This window comes from Rhododendron vialii, chromosome 4a (genome assembly GCF_030253575.1).
Source record: "Rhododendron vialii isolate Sample 1 chromosome 4a, ASM3025357v1".
NCBI lineage: Eukaryota > Viridiplantae > Streptophyta > Magnoliopsida > Ericales > Ericaceae > Rhododendron > Rhododendron vialii.
The window spans coordinates 17535486-17559505 of NC_080560.1; the positions used below are offsets into that span (position 1 = coordinate 17535486).

The window sequence follows — 24020 nt, forward strand, 5'->3', positions numbered from 1 at the left end:
TTGGGTGGGCCGGTCCTTGGTTGGACCGGATTTGGGTGTTTTGAGCTTTTATCTATTTTATTTGGGTGTTGGATTGTGCTGTCTTTTTTATTTATTTGTTGGACCCTTGTAGACTTTTGGATATTTTGGGTTTTGCTGTTAAGGTGTATCGTCCAACTTTTTGTTAAATTTCCTTTTCCTTTTCTTGTTTTTAATAAAATTTCATCTTTTATCGAGAGAGAGGTAGGGGTTTTGGGCCAGCGTTCCTATATAATATATATACTGCTATATATACGGATCAACTAGGTGCGGCCACGTGCAAAGCACGAATATCATTTGCCCGTTGAAGATGACATACTCCCTCCGTCCATTTTTAAGTGTCCTGCTTCGTAACTCCAACTTATTAAAAAGACATCATCATTACACCTTTCACATCAACTTTTTTCTCCACTTTTCCTACTTACCCATCATCATTATACTTTTACTCACTAACTTTTCAAAATAAAATCTACTTTTAGGAACAAAATAGACAATACACCAACTTTTACCCCCCTAACTTTACAAAATGGACACTTATTAAGGGACAGCCCAAAATGAAATACTGGACACAAAAAAAGGGGACGGAGGGAGTACTATTTTGTTTCAGGGCAAAGATTAATGTTGTTTTTGATGGTCAAGATGGAATGCAGGAATGATAGTAGAAGAGTTATGAATGTATATTACATTGCTTAAGGAAGCAAAAAGTCTAGCTGATGCACATGTAAATTATATATTGCCTACCTTAATTACAGATGGGAGAGTAGTTTCTTTGTAGAAAAGTTTATGGTAGTTAGGTAAACGATTCAAAAGTACTTAGAAAGCAAATCATGCACACCAAAAGAGTTATGGCTTGAGATAATGGGTCATTTGTTAACTCTTTGAAATCAACCACACAAATTTTTGTAGGGTTAGTTCTCGCGCCAGCTTCCATTGCAGAAAGAACTTTCAAGCCCCAATGCACACATGCTGCAAGAAGTGCCACCTATTACACATTAGGAATGCAAAAATTGTAAATTGAAAAGTAAAACCTCTATCATTCAATTCTCACAAGGCATTTGAACTCAAGATAGACAACTTAATAACTGAATTGCAGGTAGAACAAAATATTTTTTCGTTGAAAGCCAATCATTCACAAGTTCCAATCCATAAATTCTCAAAATGCATCATCCAAGGTACAAATTATAATGGAAGACCTCTGCAAGTCCAATAATTTTCCAAACCCGATGGCCATTAATGCTATTATGTGCTCTTAGTCAAATAATTAAACATGGCAATTCGCAAACAACCATACATGTGCCTATAGACTGATAATAAGGAACACCACAAATGTTAGAATTTTCCCATCTTCTCAAAATGGTCGTCCCTGCCCTATTGGAGCCATTCAATTTCATATTACTTAATCAAACTCTAGGATCATGGACAAAAGAATTCAAATGATGACATGCGAAAGCCTAGCTCTTGTATAATAGAATCATAAAACTTTGGGAGAGTAAACTAAACTGATGAGATCAGGGCATCAAATTGCACAAATCAATCAGCTCTAGGAAATGGAGAGAAGCATAATAATCAGTAATTGGAGATAATGCATACATGGTAGATCAACAAGAATATAAAGCAAGCACATAGAAAAGCATGAAGCAAGCCTAACTCAAAAGTATTATTGAATGCAAGAATTTGCACTCCTACATTGACCCATAAATTCTCTAGCTCTGTCTTGGTTGATTAAATCCTCGACTCCTCAATTTGCATTTAATAAGTTCTGATTGCGTAACCTGAATCTAAATATAAAAGCAAGCAGCAAACTGAGAATATATTGCGAACGGCAAATCACCTAGTTCCATAAAACGCTACTAAAGAGAAGACAACCCCAAGTGATTGACTTAGCTCGTTCAGCTGGCATGTTAAAAAGTTTGGACTTCACATAGCTGATTAGCATCCTTGTCCAAAAACCTAAGTTCAGCAATCCTCAAATTCTAAGATACTTTAAGTCCTCTTTTTCAAACATGTTTATGTAAGAACTATGAGTACAATTGTAAGCTTTCAAGTGAAGTACCAACCAACTCTAGTAATCCACCAATTACTAAGCTAGCTAATAGTACTGGCATAATCTTATACTCTTATTAGAAATTCTTGCAGTATTTTTCACAAAAAAAAAATTACTGGTTTGATAGCTTACTTAGGGCAAGTGTAGAGCAAGAGCTCGACAGGGTCATCCAGAGGATGCCCAAGCTTCTACTCCTTTTCCTGTTCAAGTTTTTTTTAGCCACAAAATGGCATGCACCCTCTATCCCATAATCCTGTAATCTTTAGCCAACTTTAAAAACGTGTACACTTCTGGATTCTCCTTATGAAACTGATATATTCCTGCTTTCTTAGAATCCTTCAAATATGAGCCTCTAAGTCTAGGCTCTCCCACTTGCTTCAACACTGCACTAATTTACTGCATTGTCTTAGCCTACCCATCAACAAATGGTTTGCCCTGGCAATTTTTTTGCATCCAGTTGTTTAAGATAGTCTCTCTTCCGAACTTATGATTTTACAGAAGCAAATTCTCAATGTATTTGGGAAAAAAGGCCAATACCCAGCGAAACTCAACCCAAGCTACATTTCGAAAGGTAGTGATGTTAACAACACTTTTCATGTACCATGAGCCACAAACCTCTTTATTTACTCAATCTATCACACCAAAAAGGTAGATAGTAAAAAAGAATGTAATGGTTTGATTTGAGATGCAAAAAATCCCTCCACAACCAATTCTAACATTAAATTTTGAACCACTGCAGCAACTCAACAACATGACAACGCGAACATAAGAAGGAAGTGAACTAAAAAGTAGATATTAAGCATGGTAAACAACAAACCTCCTTTTGTATTCCTACAACAAATCTTTGAATTAGCAAGATAGAACTCTGTAAAACGTGGGGAAAAATTGAGAAAGTATGTGAATAATCCCCAAAAATAAGTAGGAAAATGGATTTGTCTGTTCAATTTTTTGGATTCTAGAAACTAAGCCATGTACAATATGGACCCAAGCATTCCTATTACTTTACCTTTCTTAACTTTGCATAACAATCTCCCTTAATCGACGGCCTACAAATAAATAAATAAATCAAGCGCCGCATACTGCAGATTTCTTCGTGATGTAAAGATTAATTGGTTGTGTATATTAACCTAGAAACTATGAGCAGAAAGGACCAAATTCATGAAAAACAACCAATCAAATTTCTCTTTATTAAGATATAGTACAATATTAAACAATCACACACAACACAAAATTAAATGCTCATGATTGTAAAACAGTAATGGACATTTGAATAGTGTGTGTGTGTGTGTGTGTATATATATATATCGGGGCGGTTCTGGGGACACTTAAAAAACCCCCCCAAAGTTTCTGATCGAATTTTGATGATCCGAGCCGCTCAATGTAATCAAAACGTGATTTTAAAGGTGCCCGTGAGAAATCAGCAAAAAAAATGACTGGGAAGGGTTTCATCCGAACAGTTTTTTTATTGAACTTTTTTTGAACGGTTCAATAAAAAACTACCCAAATCAAGCCCTTCCCGGTTAGTTTTTTTGCCAGTTTCTCGCGGGCACCCTTAAAATCACGTTCTATAAACACATAGAGTGGCTCGGATCATCAAAATTTGATCGGAAACTATGAGATTGCAATTTGGAGGTTTTTTTAAGTGTTCCCGGAACCGCCCCGTGTGTGTGTGTGTGTGTATATATATACATAACGTACTGGAAAAATATCCATTCAAGATTTAGAAGATTCGAAAGGGAAGCCCAACAACCATACCTAATGCCAGAATCCTTCCATGTCCTTTAAAATCCCTTTGCATGTACTTCTCTTACGATTCCTATAATGTGTCTGAAATGAAACAGACAGAATCATAAAGGTTACTGTAACACCCCATCCCAGAAATTACCACAATATACTGTTTTCCAAATGGGATGAACTCACACCCTAGCACCGCTCAAGTATAAAGATAATGGACCAGCCAGCCAGGTGTCAAACCCCCCCAAAAAAAACTCAACCCGCGAATATTCCGGAAAATATGAAGCACATGATAAGCTCACTGGTATTTACAACATTAAAGAAACCCAAAACTATCCACATATGCAAGGGAATCAAAAGTCTGAACTACACTATCCACAATCTTGTCTAGACTCTGCAGTGGACCCACACACCTGGAAAACAAAGATTTAAGACATAAGCGCGGTGCTTAGCGGATGAACCAACTCATTTAAGCTAAAGGCATGTATTGTGGCAAGATAACACCATAACTTTGGCCCAAAATATCAAACTATATATAAACCAAGACTTTAATAACCTCCCACCAATCATAATACCAAGTACTTAGTATGAATATTGTGTCCAGTCTAAGTGATTCATTTTGTCCATACCATTGTATATATATTGCAATATACTTGCTTTTTAGAGAAGTCCATGTGTTGCTTTTCCAAATTTCTAAATTTACTGAATTTTGGTTTACCCTTGTTTTGCATTTTCCATGCCTGGTCCAACAATAGCAATAAGTTCAACAACTGCAACGGAACATGAACCATGTATGCAATTTATCACATTTCTATTAAACTTTTAGCTATCTGCAATATCACTTGAGATTGAATATACTAACCTCTAAACTTTCACACAAGCATACTATCCGACATCTCCATAGGTACACATTTTAACTTGCAATCCATAAATAATTTTCCCTCTAAAATTCTTATTCCTAATTCTAAAAAATTGAATGTAGGCGCAGCAGTTGGAACTCTAATGCCAATGCCAGCTGTAAAGTAACGTTCAATACCAACTGAGACATTAAGATTACCATCAATGCAGCCTTGCCGATTTTGCAGAGCTAAAAAGTTTCCCTATGAAACCATAAAATTTTGCTGCTCTAGTGGAGAAGTTTCTCTTTACAAATATGTTATTCTGCCTGAGTTGCTGTAGCTTTACTCTGGTTCTAATACAGATTCAATTCATTTTTTGGCAGTACATAAACCTATACAACGATATCTTTGCATTTACATCAATGGGTGTCCATCTAGATCCTACGTTTGCCAAGCGAACAAATGGCATCTACACTTTCCGAGCACAGGGTCAAATCTATCATTGTATCAATGGTCTTTATCCTTCCAACCAAGTGCCATCATATTTACAGCTCTACTTTTATGACACAACAAAGGAAGTCACCAACAGGAAAGGTAAAAAGAACAAACTCAGGGATGATACTATAGCACAATTAATTGAAATATTGAAGGGCAATCCGTACTCCCAGTTTTTCTGTGGTCTAGGTCAGATACCAAACCTCGATGGCTATGATAGATGATACCATCTAACCATGCTATGAGCTGACATCTAAAGTTCCATTCCAGCGCAGCATTCAAAGGCAAAATATTATCATACTCTTGGAGGAAAGCAGGCAAAGGTCTATAAATCATGTGTTTTCCTTGCCCAAAGATACCAGCAACACAATCAACCCTTTGACCTTGAGTTGTTTCTAGATAATAAATACCTGCTCTTGGGTTTGGGGAAGAAGCATCCCTATCTAAGTCCCAACGGACAAAGGGTGCATGGACCACCATTTTATTACAAACAAATGAAGCAAAACAACAATTAGGAACACGAGATGAAAATATCCAGCCAACAACAGCCAGATAAATTGGGCGTATGCTGAGACAGAATCATTTGCCACAAAGACAAGTTGGAAGCATCTCGGTTACATACATTTTTAGCGAATGGTCACTAACCGAGAATAGAATGCAGTAAAAACTATTGAGCAGGAAGAACTGGCACTTTAAAGAAAGCAAAAACGTAGAAGGCAGAAAAAAGAACATCTGTAAATGCAAGAAAATATTGAAGAACCAAATGGGATGCACATACGGTTCCTTCTACCAGCATCAGCACACATAATCAGGGCAAAATAAGCAAGTAGTTGTCTAAGCTTCTGTAAACAAAACAAATGACAACAAACTACACCAGTAGGAGTACAAAGAGGACAACAAAACCCATAAACCGATAGCAAAGCTAATGTCAATGAAATGATATACAAACTCATTAGTATAAACCTAGCAAAAAACGAAACGTACAAATTTGCAGAAACGTTCGAAACCTACCAAGGACCAACACATCAACGCCAAAACTATCCCTGTCCCTGTAATAAAAATGTGATCATATTTTGCCACAGAAACCACGGATTTTATGGCCCTTTTCCCCTGGAGGTCGTAGCTCGATCGGGGGCCTAGTTTTTTGGGGTGTGTGTGCTTGTGCGTTGAGGCATATTGTAAGATTGGCCAAGATGAGGCAGCGAAGGATAACGAAGTTAGGAAACCCTAAACGAAACCACAAAAATTGCGAGAACAGACAAACCACCACACAACAAAAACTGCGGCCAACGGATTTGCGGGTAGATACAGCAACTCAGGGAAAGGGAAAATTGGAAGAGTTACCCGTACCTGCAAACCAAAACGGAGAATAGCTTCGCCCTAGCAAAGGAAGAACTTGCAGAGAAGAACCAGTCCAGTGGAAGCCAAAAAAGATAGCCACTGAAGAAGTACCAGTCCACAGTCTCAGATCCCCACACCGGCGTACTCTACCACCAACACCTAAAACCCACCAATGGCAGAGGGACATCTACGCACACCTCCATGAACAGGAGCACAAATCGCTGAGATCGAAGAAGGAACAGGACCGCTCCTGATTTTCTGGGTTCTTTTCCTGTAACCTACAGCCATTATTCGATCTGATATTTTGGCTGGGGGAGACATCAATGAGAGGGGGAGAAGTGGAAGGAATAGCCCTAGCCCCACTCACAGATGTCGGCGATAACGTTGTAGAACGTGCATGTCGATGAAGTCTGGGACGCTCTCGGTCACCACCGCCATCTATCGCCACCAACACCACCTTCTCTCTCCTTTTCGTCTTCTGCTGACTCTTTTCTCTCTCTCTGTATTTCTCTAACCAGAGGAAGAGAAGAAAATGAGCGGGGAAGAGGTACCTACGTGGCCTGATATGGTCCACGTTTTTTGCCTGGACCGAAAAGACAGGATTACCCTCTTTCACTTTGCCTAGCCAGTTGCTGCGTTTTGTGTTTGGGTAATTGGTAAAATGGCAGAAATCAAAGGGCAAATTCGTTCGAAATTGAAAGATGGCATCCGAAAATCTGAATCGTTTTATATAAGTAGGTGCTCCTTCGTGCATAGCACGAATGCATGCCTGTTGAAGGGAACAAATTTTGATATAGATGTGATATGTCTTGTTTGTATATCAACCCTTCCTCTTCAAGTGTTCTGATAGATTCACTGGCAAGAAAACAATAAGAAAGATAATTAAGGGCATGATTGTGCATAATGTGAGTGTGTGTGTGTGTGTGTGTGTGTGACAGAGAGAGAGAGAGAGAGAGAGAGAGAGAGAATACATGATCTTCTCCATAGAAAGTTTTAGCTTCTGGGACAGTTCATCCCTATGTACCCTTTTGTAGGGAGGTATTCCCAAGAAAATACATTTAGTTGCCGAACACGTGAGGTTTGGGAGCACGTGGTGAATACAACTGGACTTATCTCCGGGCAGTATGAAGAACAGCGATATGGAACAAATGACATGTGAAGTCCCTGGTCCATGCAGTCTGTTCGGCTAAATAAAGGCCAATGACATGACAAGTCATTGGTGTAAACTATCTGTTCGGCAGATAGGAGACATTTTGATTACGTTTGGACCAAGTTACATGTGAAGTCCCTGGTCCAGGTAGTCTGTTCGGCCATGAGACAGCCGAACAAAGAAGGAGCTCCAATCGAGAGTAGGAGCAGAGGGAATACTCTAGAAGATTCCAGAATAGTCATGTCCCATAAAGGGATAAAGATCCCAAGAATATAGGATCTGAGAAAGATACCCAACGAGTATGGGATGTTCGGCTCTTAAAGGAAAAGAATCTTAAAAGGACTCTTTTCCATAAACTGATAAAGGAAACGAGACTCCTTGATATCCGGGGTTTCCTATACGAGTTAGGAATCCTATGGCAACAAGGATGCTTGGGCAACAAGCATACGAAAATATATAAATATGAGGTAAACCTAGAGGCAAAAGGTACGCAATACTTTGCATTCTTGCTTTCCTACTGATAATTAGGGTTTAATTGCTAGTACGTGATACTAACAAAGGCATCGGAGGGCCTTTGCCACGAGAGGCAGAGGTGCATTCACCCCCTGTCTATTTTGCAGATTAGGGTTCAGACGACGAGTTAGGGTTCCGGTGAAGAGGCACAAATTAGCCGTTGCGATCCAGTTGATTCAAAGTACCAATTGTTTTCATCCCCCTACAATTGGCGTCGTCTGTGGGAAACGAAAGAATTCCCTTTTGAAATACGACCATGGTGGAAGTAACTCCAGCAACACCGCATGAACCAAAAGATGTGTTAGATGGAGGAAGGGACAAATCACCACCTGGGGCTCCGAGAAAGCCCCAGGGTGGGCACAGGAGGAACACGAGTAAGGACCGCCCCCTTACCGTGCATCATTACTCCAAAAATAAAGGAGATGGAAAGACGGCTTCGAGATCCACGAGAATGAGTAAATCCCATCAAAGGGATGAATCGATCGCGCACTCCAGGAGTGTGCACCATAGCGACGACGTTCTTGATAGAAAGAGGCAAGAAGTCGAGGAGTATGCTCGTCTGATTAAAAAACGAGAGCATGAGATCAGAGAATTGGAAAGAATTAGGGAGCATCCGGAGGATTCTGGACTATCTCGAAGAAATTCTAGAGGCAGTAGGTATGCTGTGGTACAATACAGAAAAGCTCCTTCACGAGGAAGAAGGAGCAGAAGCAGGAGCAGAAGTCCTGTTATAGGGCGTCATGAGGCTTCTCCACGAAAAAGGGGAAGAAAAAGTAGAAGCCGAACACCAGAGAGAAGGACTTCTTCACGAAAAAGGAGGAGCAGAGATCGAAGTTCTACCCCCGAGGAAGAGGACACGAGAAAGCATCATCGAGACAGGTACGAGAGACCTGATGCTGATTGGGTCAAGGCTTCGGCCCACAAGTCAAAAGAGCAAGAGGATGGGACAGTAACTGCACGAGAAGCAGCGCGCAAGGCCCTAAGTAATATTGCAGCCTCCCCTTTTACAAAAAGGCTACAAGAAGCAAGATTGCCAAGCAGAGTGAAGCACGGAGCGTTCGTACTTTATGAGACAAATACGGATCCCGTGGCTCACATACAGCATTATCAACAGGCCATGTTTATGCATGAAAGGGATGATTCCATCTTGTGCAAGATGTTTCCCTCCAGTCTTGGCAAGGTGGCTTTATCCTGGTTTCATAAGTTGGCCCCACGATCCATACGAGGATGGAGGCAGTTGGCAGAGGAATTCACTGCTCGGTTCTTAACGAGCAGAAAGGCCCCAAAGACTTTTGAGAGTCTTTCCACCATGAAGCAGGAGGAAAACGAGCAGATCAGGGATTACGCAAAGAAGTACTGGGAAACTTTCAACGAGATTGAAAGTTGCAGTGAGGCGTACGCGATTACTACCTTCAAGACTGGTTTGCCTGTTCGGGGAGAGCTGCGCCGTTGATTGAATAAACATCCGGTAGCCACCTTGGCTAAATTGATGGAACGGATAGAGCAACACGCCAGAATGGAGGATGACATACTCCGTGAGGATGGCAGGACGGTTGCCGAACAGCCGAAGGCACCTGCCAAAAAAGTGGATAAGACAGAGCCCAAGACATACAAAGACAGAAGGGAGTACGGGCAGGCTAAGAAAGAGCCATACAAGGACAAGCAAGCTCCTGACCCCAAGTCCTTCTTTTCTATCACTACAGTTTGGAAGGAGCCAATTGACAGGATTCTTTATCGAATAAAGAATCAGCCATATTTTAAATGGCACTCAAGTCTAGGCGGAGACAAAGATGCAAAACGTGCTACGAATCAGCACTGCAGTTATCACAAAGATTGGGGCCATATGACCGAGGACTATGAGATATTCAAGAGGCACCTTGATGATTTGGTCTCTCGGGGCTATCTCAAGGAGTTTATCCAGGAGGACCCTAAAGAGAAAGGGAAGGCTATGGAGCTGGGTTACGAGCAAATCCCTAAAGGCGTGATCCATATGATACATGGGTTGGCTGCACCTTATACGAGGAGTGAGGTGAGGCTGTTGCAAAGACAGGTCAAACACGATCAGCACGTGATGCGATTGGGAAACAAGAGAGGGCGAGAGACTGATGTATGCAATGAGAGCTTGGCATTCAGTGATGATGACTTGGGAGAGGTCCAAATACCCCATAACGATGCATTGGTCGTAACCCTACGAGTTGGGGAATATGACATCGAGAGAATTCTAGTGGACTCGGGGAGTTGTACAGAGGTATTGTACTATGATGCATTCAAAAAGCTGGGCCTGGCCCAATCAGACTTAGAACAGTCAACAACACCTCTTATTGGGTTCGGTGCAGGAGCAGTCTGGCCCCTTGGAAAGGTAACATTACCTGTTCGGGCTGGATCAGTGGTGTTGAGAACAGACTTTTTGGTGGTCGATGTCCCATCTTCCTATAACGCGATTATAGGGAGGACGTGGTTGCACAAAATGAGAGCAGTCTCCTCGACTTATCACCAGATGGTGAAATTCCCAGGTTCAAATGGGATTGAAGTCTTTAAAGGCAACCAGAAGGTGGCACAACAATGTTTGATTTCTATCATCAAAACAGCTCCAAAGGCCCTCCATGTTCATACACTAGAAGTACCAGGTCAACCAACCATCGAGGATGTTGGAAGGAGCCCGGCTGAAAAAGTGATTGAAGGATTGGAAAAGATTCAGATCAACGAGACTGATCCTGAAAGATATTTTTTAATTGGGGAATCACTACCAGCAAACGAAAAGGCTGAGTCGATAAGATTTCTAAAGGAGTATATTGATGTTTTTGCATGGGTGCTAGAGGAAATGCCCGGAGTGGATGCAGATGTGATCTGTCACCATTTAAACATTGACCCTCAGCACAAGCCGATCATTCAGAAAAAACGAAGGGCAGCCGTGCAGCATGTAGATGCAGTGATTGAGGAGGTCGATCGATTACTGGAGGCCAAGGCAATACGTGAAGTCTATTACCCAGAGTGGTTATCCAACACTGTTGTGGTAAAGAAAAAGAATGGTAAGTGGCGTGTCTGCGTGGACTTCACAGACCTGAACAAAGCGTGTCCTAAGGACAGTTTTCCTTTACCCAGGATTGACCAACTGGTTGATGCAACCTCTGGTTACGAGCGAATGAGTTTTCTCGATGCATATCGAGGATATCATCAGATTGCTATGTTTGAACCTGATCAAGAGAAGACTTCGTTCATCACACCACGAGGGTTATACTGTTACAGTGTCATGCCGTTTGGGTTGAGGAATGCTAGGGCTACATACCAAAGACTTGCAACCATTATGTTCAAGAAGCTCATTGGGAAGACTTTGAAAGTTTACATAGATGATATGGTGGTAAAGAGTCGAGAAAAAGGAGGGCATATTACTGACTTAAAAGAAGTGTTCGAAATCCTGAGGAAGTATAAACTAAAACTCAACGCCTCGAAGTGTGCGTTTGGAGTTGGTTCAGGAAAATTCCTGGGCCATTTGGTAACTATGAGAGGGATAGAGGCAAATCCCGATCAGATTGATGCCTTACAGAGACTACAGAGTCCCAAAACTACCAAAGAAGTCCAGAGGCTGACTGGAATGGCAGCGGCACTTAACAGATTCATCAGCAGGTCAAGCGACAAATGCAAACCCTTTCTTTCAGCTATTGAAAAAGAGGGAGGGATTTGAATGGGGAGCAGAATGTGAGCAAGCTTTCCAGGACCTGAAGAAGTACCTGGCCGAGCCCCCACTGTTGTCAACTCCACAGCCTGGTGAGTCTTTAATTTTGTACTTAGCTGTTTCCGAGCATGCAGTAAGTGCAGTTCTGTTGAGGGATTTGGGGATCGAGCAAATCCCTATTTATTATGTTAGCAAGACATTGTTGGATGCAGAGACGAGATATCTGCCTTTAGAAAAACTTGTCCTGGCACTTAGGACAGCCACAAGGAAATTGCCACATTACTTCCAAAGCCATAAAGTTGTAGTATATACTGAGTATCCATTAAAATCACTGCTTCGAAAGGCAGACTTTTCGGGAAGGATCTCAACATGGTCCGTGGAGTTAAGCCAGTATGATCTCGAATATCAACCACGCACAGCAATCAAAGGCCAAGTGTTGGCAGATTTTGTGGCAGAATTTTCACCCACTGTGGCTCCCCTACCTCCTACGAGAAAGGAACAGGTGACAGAGACATCATTCATAAAGGATCAACCTGCAGCCGAACAGGATCCCACGGAGTGGAAGCTATTCGTTGACGGATCAGCATGTAATACTGGTTCTGGAATTGGGGTTGTCCTTTTTCCTCCCCAAGGAGTTCTGATTGAACTATCTGTTCGGCTTGGATTCAGTGCATCGAATAATGTGGCTGAATATGAGGCACTCTTGGCTGGATTAAGAAGTGCAAAGACCCTTAAAGCAGAACGGGTCAGGGTGTATTGTGATTCCCAGCTTGTTGTGAATCAGCTGTCCGGCGAGTACGACACTCGAAATGAAAAGATGGTGGCCTACGTGCAGGCAGCCAAAGACTTGCTTGATACCTTCGAGAGGGTATATATTGAGCAAATAAGTTCAGGACAGAATGCTCATGCGGATTCCTTAGCTTGGTTGGCTGCAGCTGTACCAACTGAGTTCAAAAGAAGGGTGGCAGTAGAATATCTAAATGAGCCGAGCATTGGGAGGAGTATAGACTTGGTCTTGGACGTGAACCAAGGACCAAGTTGGATGGACCCAATCATGGAGTTCTTACGAGACGAGATACTCCCTTCTGACAAAAAGGAGGCCCACAAGATAAGGGTCAAATCTGCTAGGTTTTGGCTGTCCCCAGAGGGAAAATTGTACAGGAAATCCTTTACGAGTCCATATTTGCTATGCGTACATCCTGAAATGGTACAGAAGTTCCTTCACGAAATCCATGAGGGAACATGTGGGAGCCATGCTGGAGGGAGATCCATTGCCCACCGAGCAATTACTCAAGGCTACTGGTGGCCACACATGCAAGAAGATGCAAAGGTGTATGTAAAGATTTGTGAGAAGTGTCAAAAGTTCTCACCAATGATTCGAACACCCGCCGAAGATCTGGTGCCTTTGACAAGTCTCTGGCCTTTTGCTCAATGGGGGATGGATATCGTGGGTCCATTGCACAAAGCAACTGGGAATCGAAAATTCCTGCTTGTAGCAACTGATTATTTTACAAAGTGGATTGAGGCAGAACCACTAGCCAAAATCACTGAACCTATGATAGAAAGGTTCGTGTGGAAAAGCATAATCATTCGTTTTGGGGTCCCTTATTCATTGATCACAGACAATGGATCTCAATTCCAGAAAAAATTCAAGGCTTTTTGTGCCCAATATGGAATAAGAAATTATTATTCCACCCCAGCCTACCCTCAGAGTAATGGGCAAGCAGAGGCGTCTAATAAAACTATCCTTGATGGAATCAAGAAAAGACTGGACAAAGCTAAGGGAAAGTGGCCTGACGAGTTACCATTGGTCCTGTGGGCTCATCGAACAACGCCTAGGAGGTCTACGGGAGAGACCCCCTATTCATTGGCCTATGGAACAGAGGCTGTCATACCTCTGGAGGTAGGCCTGCCGACCAACAGGACCGTTTTGGTTGAAAGTGGAGGCAATGACAGGGCCCTTCAAATCGAGCTTGACCTTGCCGAGGAGAGGAGAGAAAAAGCCTTGGTACATCTTGCTTCTTACCAAGAACAGCTGATGAAAAGCTACAACAAGCATGTTCACCCTCGAGAATTTGGTGTTGGGGACCTCGTGCTACGAAAAGTGCTCGGCAACACCAAGGTGGCTAACGAAGGCAAGTTGGGGGCAAATTGGGAAGGTCCGTATCGAGTGACTGAGATTGTAGGCATAGGGGCCTATAAATTGGTAGATTTGGATGGTAATCCAATTCCGAGGCCTTGGAATGTTCATAATCTACGAAAGTTCTTTGTTTAAAAGAAGCATTCAGTTCTGTTTTAGATTTGCACTACGTGATTGTGTGGGAATTACGAATATAATTCCCTTGTTCTATATTTTAGTTGCAAGGGGTACGAATAAACGCCCTCTTGAGTTTTACCGATTATGAATAAAATCACTTTTTTAGTATAATTGTTATGTTCTAATCTAGAATATTGGTATTTGTTTTAAATACGAACTACGAGATTAGTTTCCCTCATTCGTATTGGGGAGCAGGGTATACAGTTCAGTACGTGAAACTGAAACACAAGTATGAAACACTTGTAAGATTTTCAAAACTTTAAGTACGTGATACTTAGGCGTTTTTGTATGAATACATCCAATACACAAGTAGTTCTAAGTACGTAATACTTAGAAGTTGTGGTGTGAGTACGTGAAACTCAACGAATGCAAGTACGAGACTCTTGTAAACGTTTATTGGCATGGCTTGAAAACATAACGAGTATATGTTAGCCACATTTGTTCAAGTATGAGAAACTTAAATACATTAAGTACGTGACACTTAAACACAAGTATGAAACACTTGTGTGATTTTCAAACAGTTAAGTATGTGACACTTAAACACAAGTATGAAACACTTGTGTGATTAAGTATGAGCACACTTATATGCCTTAAACTTAAAGAACCATTCAAGGTGGAACGCTTTTAAGTGCGTGAAACTTAACATTCAGAATAGGAAATCATGTGTGAAAGATTTGCTAAAAGTACGAAATACTTATGCAAACAAATGATGCTTAAACAGTACGAAATACTTAGATTGAAAATTGCATACGAACAGATGCAGCAAACATGGAAGCTGAGCAAAACATAAAGTTATGCCACGAAGGGCCGAATACCTGTGTTAAACAAAGTATTTGATTATACTGATGCCTCGCAGGGCCAAAATATGCTTATGGTCACGCAGGACCAGCAACAGTTTATATACTTACCAGCTTAGTCCACATTCTGGACCTCAGGAGTGTTAGTGTTGATGTCAGTATCAGCACCATCTTCAACTACATTCTCTTCCAAGTTAATGGGCTCAATGGGTACATCCCGAGCAGGAGCTTCAGTAGGGTCCACATCCATGGGGATATCTTCCTCAGCATTGGCAAATTCTTCAATTTGCTGTTCAAAGTCTTCCTCTGGATGTCCTGCTGGCTCTGGAATGTCTTCGATGTTCTGAACACGGGTGCTAGGCAGCTCGTTGTCAACCCAGAAGGGTGAATCCTCAGCAACCCCTAGTTTTGTTAGACAGGTTTCCCAACTGGCAATCCAGACCTAGTCCTGTATAGCTGGCATCTGTTCCACGTAACTAGCAGTTGTGGCATCATAGCCCTTCTGGTAGCCGTCTTCATATGAAGCTTTCTTGGTGCTGTCAATTTCAGATAAAGCCTGGTTTAGGCTCTCTTCGGCAATTTGCAGCTTGCCCTTAGCACCGTTAAAATCCACCTTGGCTTTGTCTCTTTCTCTTTCAAGACGAGCAACTGTCCGAAGAAGTCGAGTGTTGTCATTTAGCAATCTGATTTGTTCGGCCTCAGCTTCTTGGTACTTTTGCCCCAGGGTTACCATTTTTTGAATGAACTGGCAAAAACAGCGAGTGGTAAGTGACAAGTGTAGCAGTATATGATATGTGGTATACGAAATATACATAAAGACTTATATGAAAAGATTGAGTCACATTACCTTAATTCCATTAACGAGACCAGTAGACACCAGCCGATCAGGAGAAGACAAGGACTCTTTTTGCAAATCAACAGGGAGCATTAACCCTTGAGCCAAGGCTAGAGCAGTCTCAGATGAACTGGCACTATCTCCGACATGTACAGGACGGTCTCCTCTAATAAGAGGAGGAGTCCATGTCTGGGGAAGGATTTGAGCAGTTGGTGAATTAGGATGTTGAGTTTCATTATCTGCTTGAGAAGCAGTACCATCATGATCATCTACCCTTGGGCGTTTGTCTCTATGAAGGTCAGCAGCCTCTGTAGTGGCGTCCACTTCTCGAGGAGAAGATGATGACCGTGCGGACCCCCCCTATTACGACGAGATCGTGGGGGAGGGGCCCCAGTTGAAGCCACCCGCCCAGTCCCACGTCCGCGAGAAGAGACGGTGACGAGGGAGCTGAGATTTAGGGGCTGGCGTGTCATAATGCTTGAGATAGGAGGAGATGGAGAATAACCTGAAGACGAGGATTGGCTAGTCACACAGATCGGAGCTGGCTGTTCGGGTAATGGTAGAGAGGAGGCCTGACTTCGTGAGGATCTTCGAACTCTCACTCGTGGTAATGGAATTCCTTCAGAGATTGGGATTTCACCCAATTGACCAGCTACAGTTACTCCTGCGTTAGCTCTTGTGCTCCTAGGCTGAGGAGCAGTTGATGTAGAGGCAGCACTGGTGCTAGGATGAGCAAGCCGCCTGTCGATGACACCTCTGTACGGAGGATTGTATCCCAGAAGCACGTCAGCGTCACGACCCCGACCAGCTGTTCGGGTACCAGGCACGCCTTTATATTTTAGGACTTTGTTAATGTCCTCTGTTCGGATGTTGCTTGGTGTATGTCTGGGACGATGATTAACGTTTTCAGCTGCAAAATTCAAATTGAAAAACCAAATTTAGTTCATGAGAAAGCTACGAGAAAGCAGTAAATGAAGAATTGTAAAAGAGGAAAATCAAGAGCATACATGGATAGCCCCATATGTGGGGGCAATGGAGCCCCAGCACTTGGCCATCTTCCCCTAAAGGCTCGAATGCTCCAGTCACATAGAGGAAGTCGATTTCATGGTCACGAGCAGAATCTGGCAGATTGAGCACGAAGCGCTTCTCTGCCCTCCTAACTTTGAAGTAGTAAGTATTGTACTCAGGGTTTAGTACTATACTATACCACCACTGGATGTCCCAGATTCCTAAATTGGTCTCTAGAATCCCATTTAGGGCTATAGTCCCCATTATCAGTCTAAAAACGTTCGTAGAAACTTGCATGGGTGTAAGACGGTACCAGCTCAAAATCTGGCGAAGTAATGGATGAAGGGGGAAACGGACCCCGCCTTCGACAATGGACACGATTGGGATACACATTCTATCCCACGATCCAGCATCCCTATCCGCTCCTAATGGGGCGAGTTCAAGCCCTACGTTTTCAGGAATATTGTATTTTTCTCTAAATGCCGCCATGGCAGCAGGGGTATCACAAAGCTTCCTAAACTTACTGGGTCTAGGAGGGTTGTCATCCGCCATGAGTATATTCAAAAAAAGAGAAACAATGGAAATGGGTACGAATTGAAACCCTAGAAACGACCCACGAATCTAAGAAATGAGATCTCAGATGGAAATCTAAGCAGATGAAATGAAGTGTGAACGAGAAATCTTACAAGAGTACTGTGACGATTCCCTGGGTTGCAATCAAGTTTGCAGATGGCGGCGATGGCGGAAAGCTTAGAGAGAAAGACTGAAAGTTCGAATGTTTTGGGTAAAAAACCAAAAAGAGCCCTTTCAGGGGTTTAAGGTTGAGAGACGGAGACGAAACGTCTCCTCTCACGCCGTTACAGGTAAAAGTAACGGAAAGCAGAAACCGTTCTGACGCCGTTTCATAGAACGTCAGTTCGAATTTAATGCTAGGCATATGAAACATGCCACGTGGAGTCACTTACCCCGAAATAGTATAATGACAAAGGCGCCAAAAGGCATCAATGAAATTTTGAAATTATGACTGCACGGGATCAGAGGGGTCTGGTCTAAATAACAATTTAGTTTCTAAAGCATCATATATTGCCCCCGAACAGTGGTAAATAGATGAAGCTGGGGAGCAATTGTAGGGAGGTATTCCCGAGAAAATACATTTAGTTGCCGAACACGTGAGGTTTGGGAGCACGTGGTGAATACAACTGGACTTATCTCCGGGCAGTATGAAGAACAGCGATATGGAACAAATGACATGTGAAGTCCCTGGTCCATGCAGTCTGTTCGGCTAAATAAAGGCCAATGACATGACAAGTCATTGGTGTAAACTATCTGTTCGGCAGATAGGAGACATTTTGATTACGTTTGGACCAAGTTACATGTGAAGTCCCTGGTCCAGGTAGTCTGTTCGGCCATGAGACAGCCGAACAAAGAAGGAGCTCCAATCGAGAGTAGGAGCAGAGGGAATACTCTAGAAGATTCCAGAGTAGTCATGTCCCATAAAGGGATAAAGATCCCAAGAATATAGGATCTGAGAAAGATACCCAACGAGTATGGGATGTTCGGCTCTTAAAGGAAAAGAATCCTAAAAGGACTCTTTTCCATAAACTGATAAAGGAAACGAGACTCCTTGATATCCGTGGTTTCCTATACGAGTTAGGAATCCTATGGCAACAAGGATGCTTGGGCAACAAGCATACGAAAATATATAAATATGAGGTAAACCTAGAGGCAAAAGGTACGCAATACTTTGCATTCTTGCTTTCCTACTGATAAATAGGGTTTAATTGCTAGTACGTGATACTAACAAAGGCATCGGAGGGCCTTTGCCACGAGAGGCAGAGGTGTGCTCACCCCCTGTCTATTTTGCAGATTAGGGTTCAGACGACGAGTTAGGGTTCCGGTGAAGAGGCACGAATTAGCCGTTGCGATCCAGTTGATTCGAAGTACCAATTGTTTTCATCCCCCTACACCTTTTTCCCGTCCACTGCAAACATAAATTGTTCTCACAAGCAGACAATCAATTACTCACAAGTTTGAAGGTTGCTGCAGATAATCAAGCACCATTTGATCAAATCCCTTCAATCCGTCTACACTAAATCGTCCAGAGAACTGGGGAGGAAAAACAACAAAATAGGATATTTACAATACTAAAGATATCACAACAAAAGTTAGTTTTCCCAATACGAATCTCATACATGATTTGGTGGTGTTGACTGATATCCATTTGATCCATCCCTCGAAACTGTGTTTGTAGATGGAGTCACAGAATGAGACTGAGTTGTGGCATCTCCTTGCTGGTTTAAGCAGAATAAAGACAATCAGCTATACAAGAGCAGGGAAGGCATTTCTGAAAACAAGCAAGGTGCTAATTTGGTGTTTTTTTTTTTTTTTTGAGACAATTAGAACCTTGAAGGTGTTAAATATTTATACCTTTGTTCTGGAATTTTGCACTTGGAAATGTATACACTCGACGAAGTGGAAGGTAAGCTCATCGAAGTTTGTCACGGGCCTGAAATGAGTCCAAAACAGCTCTTTAAAATTTAAATTATTGACTTGTGATAATTGCAGAGGAAGTGCACCGCCAATTGATGCATGCTACAGAAACGTAAGGTAGTGCGATGAATAGTTAAGATTTCCTTGACTAATCATTGCACTTCCATATAGACGCAAGCGATGACATACTCCATACATGCATCGCTGTCTATCCGCTCCACTATATAAATGCATGCTACCACAAACATGGTTAAAGTACGTACAGCCACAGATGACAGAACTATAGACTACAGACAGACTACAGACTTTAAAGGCATTTGCAGAAAGCATTATACAATTTAAAAAGCGACGACAATCTTCAAAGCTGTTCATGTAATTCTACAGCTTGACAATGATATAACAGTCAATTTTTTCAAGCTAACACTAACAAATATGTTTGTCTATCACAATCAAATCTCAAGCTCCTCAAACACGGACATTGATACGGATACGGGGCAAGAAAATTGTAAATAAATGGGGACACAGTAAAAATTTTGTATACATATACTGATATTTAGTTGTTACTTATGTGAACATTACATCCAGAAACGATCATAACTAATATCTTTCTAATTCTTATTGTTTCCTTTTGAAATATTACAAGTCAAACAAGAGTTATTTTATCAAAATTAATTTATTCGTACTTTTTTCATTATATCTTTGGATTTCATATCCTCAAAATGAACTTTTAGTATTATAAATTGATCCTTGTCATGCTTCCATTCAGGTTCAAGATCAGACATGGCTATGGCTGTCCCCAAAGTGTGCCCTGGTTAAAAATAACTAAATTGATTGGATGAACCATGGTGCGTCTCATACATGTCCCCATTTGTACGTCGAAGCATGTCACATGTGCCCCAGTGTCAATACAGATACAACAAGCAAGTAGGTGTGTTGGTGCTCCATAGGACATATCTAAAAGGCGAAAAGGAAGGAGGACAACAAAAAGTTAGGCAGAAAGCCAAACTGAAATGTGAAGAGAAGAAAATAGAATGAGAAAGTGAATCTGGCAAGTTATGACTCTTAACCAACCCAAGAAAAAATGGGGGGAAAACAAACTAATAAAATCGACGAGAATTGAAATAGTGCAAAAATTTAAATTCAATAAAAGTAACCCGCCCCACAAACTGTTTCAAAGTTTCCTCCAGATGATCAGACATTTTGCCCCTTTTGAAGCAAATTAATGTTGCAGACCCCTTTATCAGTTTTCAATCATGAAGTGACTATGCATAGCAATTGACTCAATTATTGGGAAAATGGAGTAAAGCCATCTTTGCATACATACTTAGACACAGGAAACAAGTAAACGAATGTTTCACACTTAAAAATTTTCCAAAGAATTGGAACTCAAGTACATTGCATCATGTATGTATTTCAGTCTAAAATCTGAAACATTAAACTTGTAACTATATTTAGTAAACAATTGACTAATAGAGTGTCACTTGAAAAGGACAACCGTCTCTCACCTCTAATTCTGTAATTCATGTGGGCATGCTTTTACCAAAGTTTACACCACAATGGTTGACAAAATAGAAGACTCTTGCACGTTATAAATACTCTAAAGCATATTCCATAACAAAGTCCATCTAAACAACGCCAAATACAGATACAGATGTTATGAAAACCATCCTTTGCTTCCATCGACATGTATAATTTAACTCAATAAAACCATGAATGGAAAAGAACTGACTATCGACATAAAACAAAAATGCCACACCCAACAGATGGAATTATTTTGAATTAATAATTAAAACAGAAATTCAAGCAATAGATATACCTAACAAAAAAAGTAACTAATTGCTTACTGCCTTTAAAGATTTTTAGGCGCCCATTGACACGAACATATATTCCATCTCTATGCAAAGAAAAAGAAATCATAAACAAAACACCGTGAAAATAACACATCCTATTTGGAAATCAACAGACTCAATTCACAAAGTTAGACAACAAATATCCATAAATTTGTATGAGATTGGAAACCTACTGTATGTCTTCCATTTCCTTGGTATTAAAAGCAGCATGGGATAGATATTTCACATTTAACAATGTGTCACAAACAGCTCTAATTACAAATAGTTCATGTTATTATTTTCCATGAGTTCACCGCACCAACAGAAATTGTATTGCCACAGCGTTGGAGTATAAAACCATAAATAACTAATTAATTTATGAAATCAACAATCGATAATCACAATACATCAGCACACAAATCTCTCAAGCCATCTAAACTGACAGGCAAAATAGAAACTTTATATATTTAAAAACAAATTCTAGTTGGAAATCAAATTCCATATGCATAGAATATAAAACTCTGAATAAGTAATCAATTTATAAAATTGACAATCGATAATTGCAATATATTGACAAAACAAGCGCCACAATTCCCTCAAGTCCTCAAGACATATAAACTCGTAGCAAAAATACAAACTTTATTCATTCAAAGACAAAATCCCTACAGAAATCACAGGTATATACATCCAACTCAAAGAACTCAGACTTTCTCAATACACAAACTGTAACTGTAGAGGGATGAAAACAATTGATGCTTCAGATCACCTTGGATTACAACGGCTTATTCGTGCCTTTTCATCGGAACCCTAATTTGTCGTCGGAACCCTAATCTGCAAAATAGACAGGGGGTGAGAGCACCTTTGCCTCTCGTGGCAAAGGCCCTCCGATGGCAAAGTTAGTATCACGTACTAAAGAAACCCTAATTATCAGTAGGAAAATATCGAATAATGCAATGTATTGCGTTCCTTTTTCCTTTAAGTTTACCTCATATTTATAGATTTGCGTATGCTTGCTGGCCAAGCATCCCTGTTGCCCTAGGATTCCTTTCTCGTATAGGAAACCTTGGATATCAAGGATTCTCGTTTTCCTTATCAATTCATTAGAAAAGAGTCCTTTTAGGATTCTTTTCCATTACAAGCCGAACATCCCATTCTCGTTGGATATCTTTCTCAGATCCTATATTCTTGGGATCTCATTCCTTTATGGAACATGACTTCTCTGAAATCTTCACGAGTATTCCCTCTGCTCCCACTCTTTAATTGGAGCTCTTTCTTTGTTCGGTTATCTTGTTGCCGAACAGTCTGGCTGGACCAGCTACTTCACATGTAACTTGGCCCAATGTAATCAGAATGTCTCTATCTGTCGAATAGTTAGTTTTACACCAATGTCTTCTTATATTACTGGGCTTTGTCGCCTGTCAACATACTGATCGGCGGTCAATCATGTTCAATCTTTCACGTGTTTTTATACACCATCTATTCGGCAACTAGATGTATCTATTCGGGAATACCTCCCTACAATTGCTCCCCAGCTTTACCTATTTTCCACTGTTCGGGGGTAATGGGTGAAGCTTTTAGAGACAAACGTTTAGACCTGAACTTCCTCTGATACCGAGCAGTCATAGTTTTTAATACTTATTGATGCTCTTTGGCGCCTTTGTCATTATACCATTTCGAGGTGTAAACTCCATGTGGCACGTTTCGTATGCCTATCATTAATTTTGAACTGATGTTCTATGAAACGGCGTCAGAACGGTATTTGATTTTCGTTACTTTAACTTGTAACGGCGTGAGACGAGACGTTTCGTCTCCGTCTCTCTCATTTTAAATCCCAAAGAGGGATTTTCTTTGGAATTTTTTATCCAAAACACTGTGTCCCGTCTTTATCTTCCTTAAAAGTCAGGCGAGAAAAACTCCCTTTCTACCACCATAGCCGCCGCCTGCAACTTGCTCGTGTCACAGGGACCTTTTAAACTCGTAAGATCTCTATTTCTTCTGTTTAGGTTTCCCATTAAGATTTCTCTCCTATTCCATTTGTTTCCATCTGAGATCTCATTTCTCAGATTTTGGATCACTTCTAGGGTTTCGATTCGTACCCATTTCCAGTTTTTCTTTTTATTTGAGTATACTCATGGCGGATGCACATGATCCCAAGCCCAGCAAATTTAGGAAACTCTGTGACACCCCTGCTGCCATGGCGGCATTTAGAGCAAAATATAACATTCCTGAAAATGTAGGACTTGAACTTGCTCCATTAGGAGCGGATAGAGATGCTGGCTCTTGGGACAGGATGTGTATCCCAATTGTAGCTATTGTTGAGGGCGGAGTTCGTTTCCCCCTACATCCATTACTCCGCCAGATTCTGAACTGGTATCGTCTTACTCCCATGCAAGTTTCAACCAATGTTTTCAGGCTGATAATGGGGATTATAGCCCTAAATGGGATTCTAGGGACCCAATTAGGAATCTGGGATATCCAATGGTGGTATAGTATAGTACTAAACCTCGAGTACAATACTTACTACTTCAAGGTTAGGAGGGCAGACAAACGCCTCATACTTAATCTGCCAGATTCTGCTCGTGACCACGAGATCGACTTCCTCTATGTAACTGGAACATTCGAGCCTATAGGGGAAGATGGCTTAGTGGTGGGGCTCCATTGCCCCCACATATGGGGCTACCCACGTATGCTCTTGCTTTTAACTTTTGCAATTCTTCGTTTACTGCTTTCTCGTAGCTTTTCTATGTGTCTAATTTTGGTTTTTCAATTTCGATCTTGCAGCTGAAAACGCTAACAGGCGTCCTAAACGTATACCGAGCTACGTCCGAACAGAGGACATCAACAAGATCTTAAAGTATACAGGCGAGCCTGGTACCCGAACAGCAGGTCGGGGCCGGAACACTGATGTGCTTTTGGGATACGACCCCTCTTACAGAG

At 41.4% G+C, this 24020-nt stretch overlaps 1 protein-coding gene and 1 long non-coding RNA gene across 6 annotated transcripts; both read right to left on the bottom strand.

Annotated features, from left to right (window-relative positions):
- Positions 1-671: 671 nt before the first annotated feature.
- On the bottom strand, positions 672-7199 carry LOC131322250 (uncharacterized). Of its 5 annotated transcripts, none has more exons than XR_009198784.1 (3): positions 6481-7199; positions 3818-3889; positions 672-3108 (listed from the first exon to the last, which is right to left on the bottom strand). It is a non-coding gene; the product is annotated as an uncharacterized LOC131322250 (long non-coding RNA). The 5 variants fall into 5 exon arrangements; XR_009198782.1 differs by having other exon boundaries at positions 3818-6357; XR_009198783.1 differs by lacking the exon at positions 6481-7199 and adding an exon at positions 4659-6474 and having other exon boundaries at positions 3818-4209.
- Positions 7200-18717: 11518 nt separating this feature from the next.
- On the bottom strand, positions 18718-22774 carry LOC131323753 (replication protein A 32 kDa subunit A-like). Its single transcript, XM_058355598.1, has 7 exons — positions 22719-22774; positions 21278-21355; positions 21071-21148; positions 19192-19270; positions 18957-19055; positions 18791-18870; positions 18718-18745 (listed from the first exon to the last, which is right to left on the bottom strand). The coding sequence occupies exons 1-7, from the start codon at positions 22772-22774 to the stop codon at positions 18718-18720; spliced, it is 498 nt and encodes a 165-aa protein (XP_058211581.1).
- Between the last annotated feature and the right edge of the window lie 1246 nt (positions 22775-24020).

Bases quoted from the DNA above. Each gene is read 5' to 3' on its own strand.
- LOC131323753 (XM_058355598.1), bottom strand. From the start codon at position 22,774: ATGGAGTTTACACCTCGAAATGGTATAATGACAAAGGCGCCAAAGAGC. The intron at 21,149-21,277 runs GTAGGTTTCCAA...TTCTTTGCATAG, and splicing joins AAGGAAATGGAAGACATACA to AGATGGAATATATGTTCGTG. The intron at 18,871-18,956 runs GTATGAGATTCG...TTTCCTCCCCAG, and splicing joins AGTCAACACCACCAAATCAT to TTCTCTGGACGATTTAGTGT.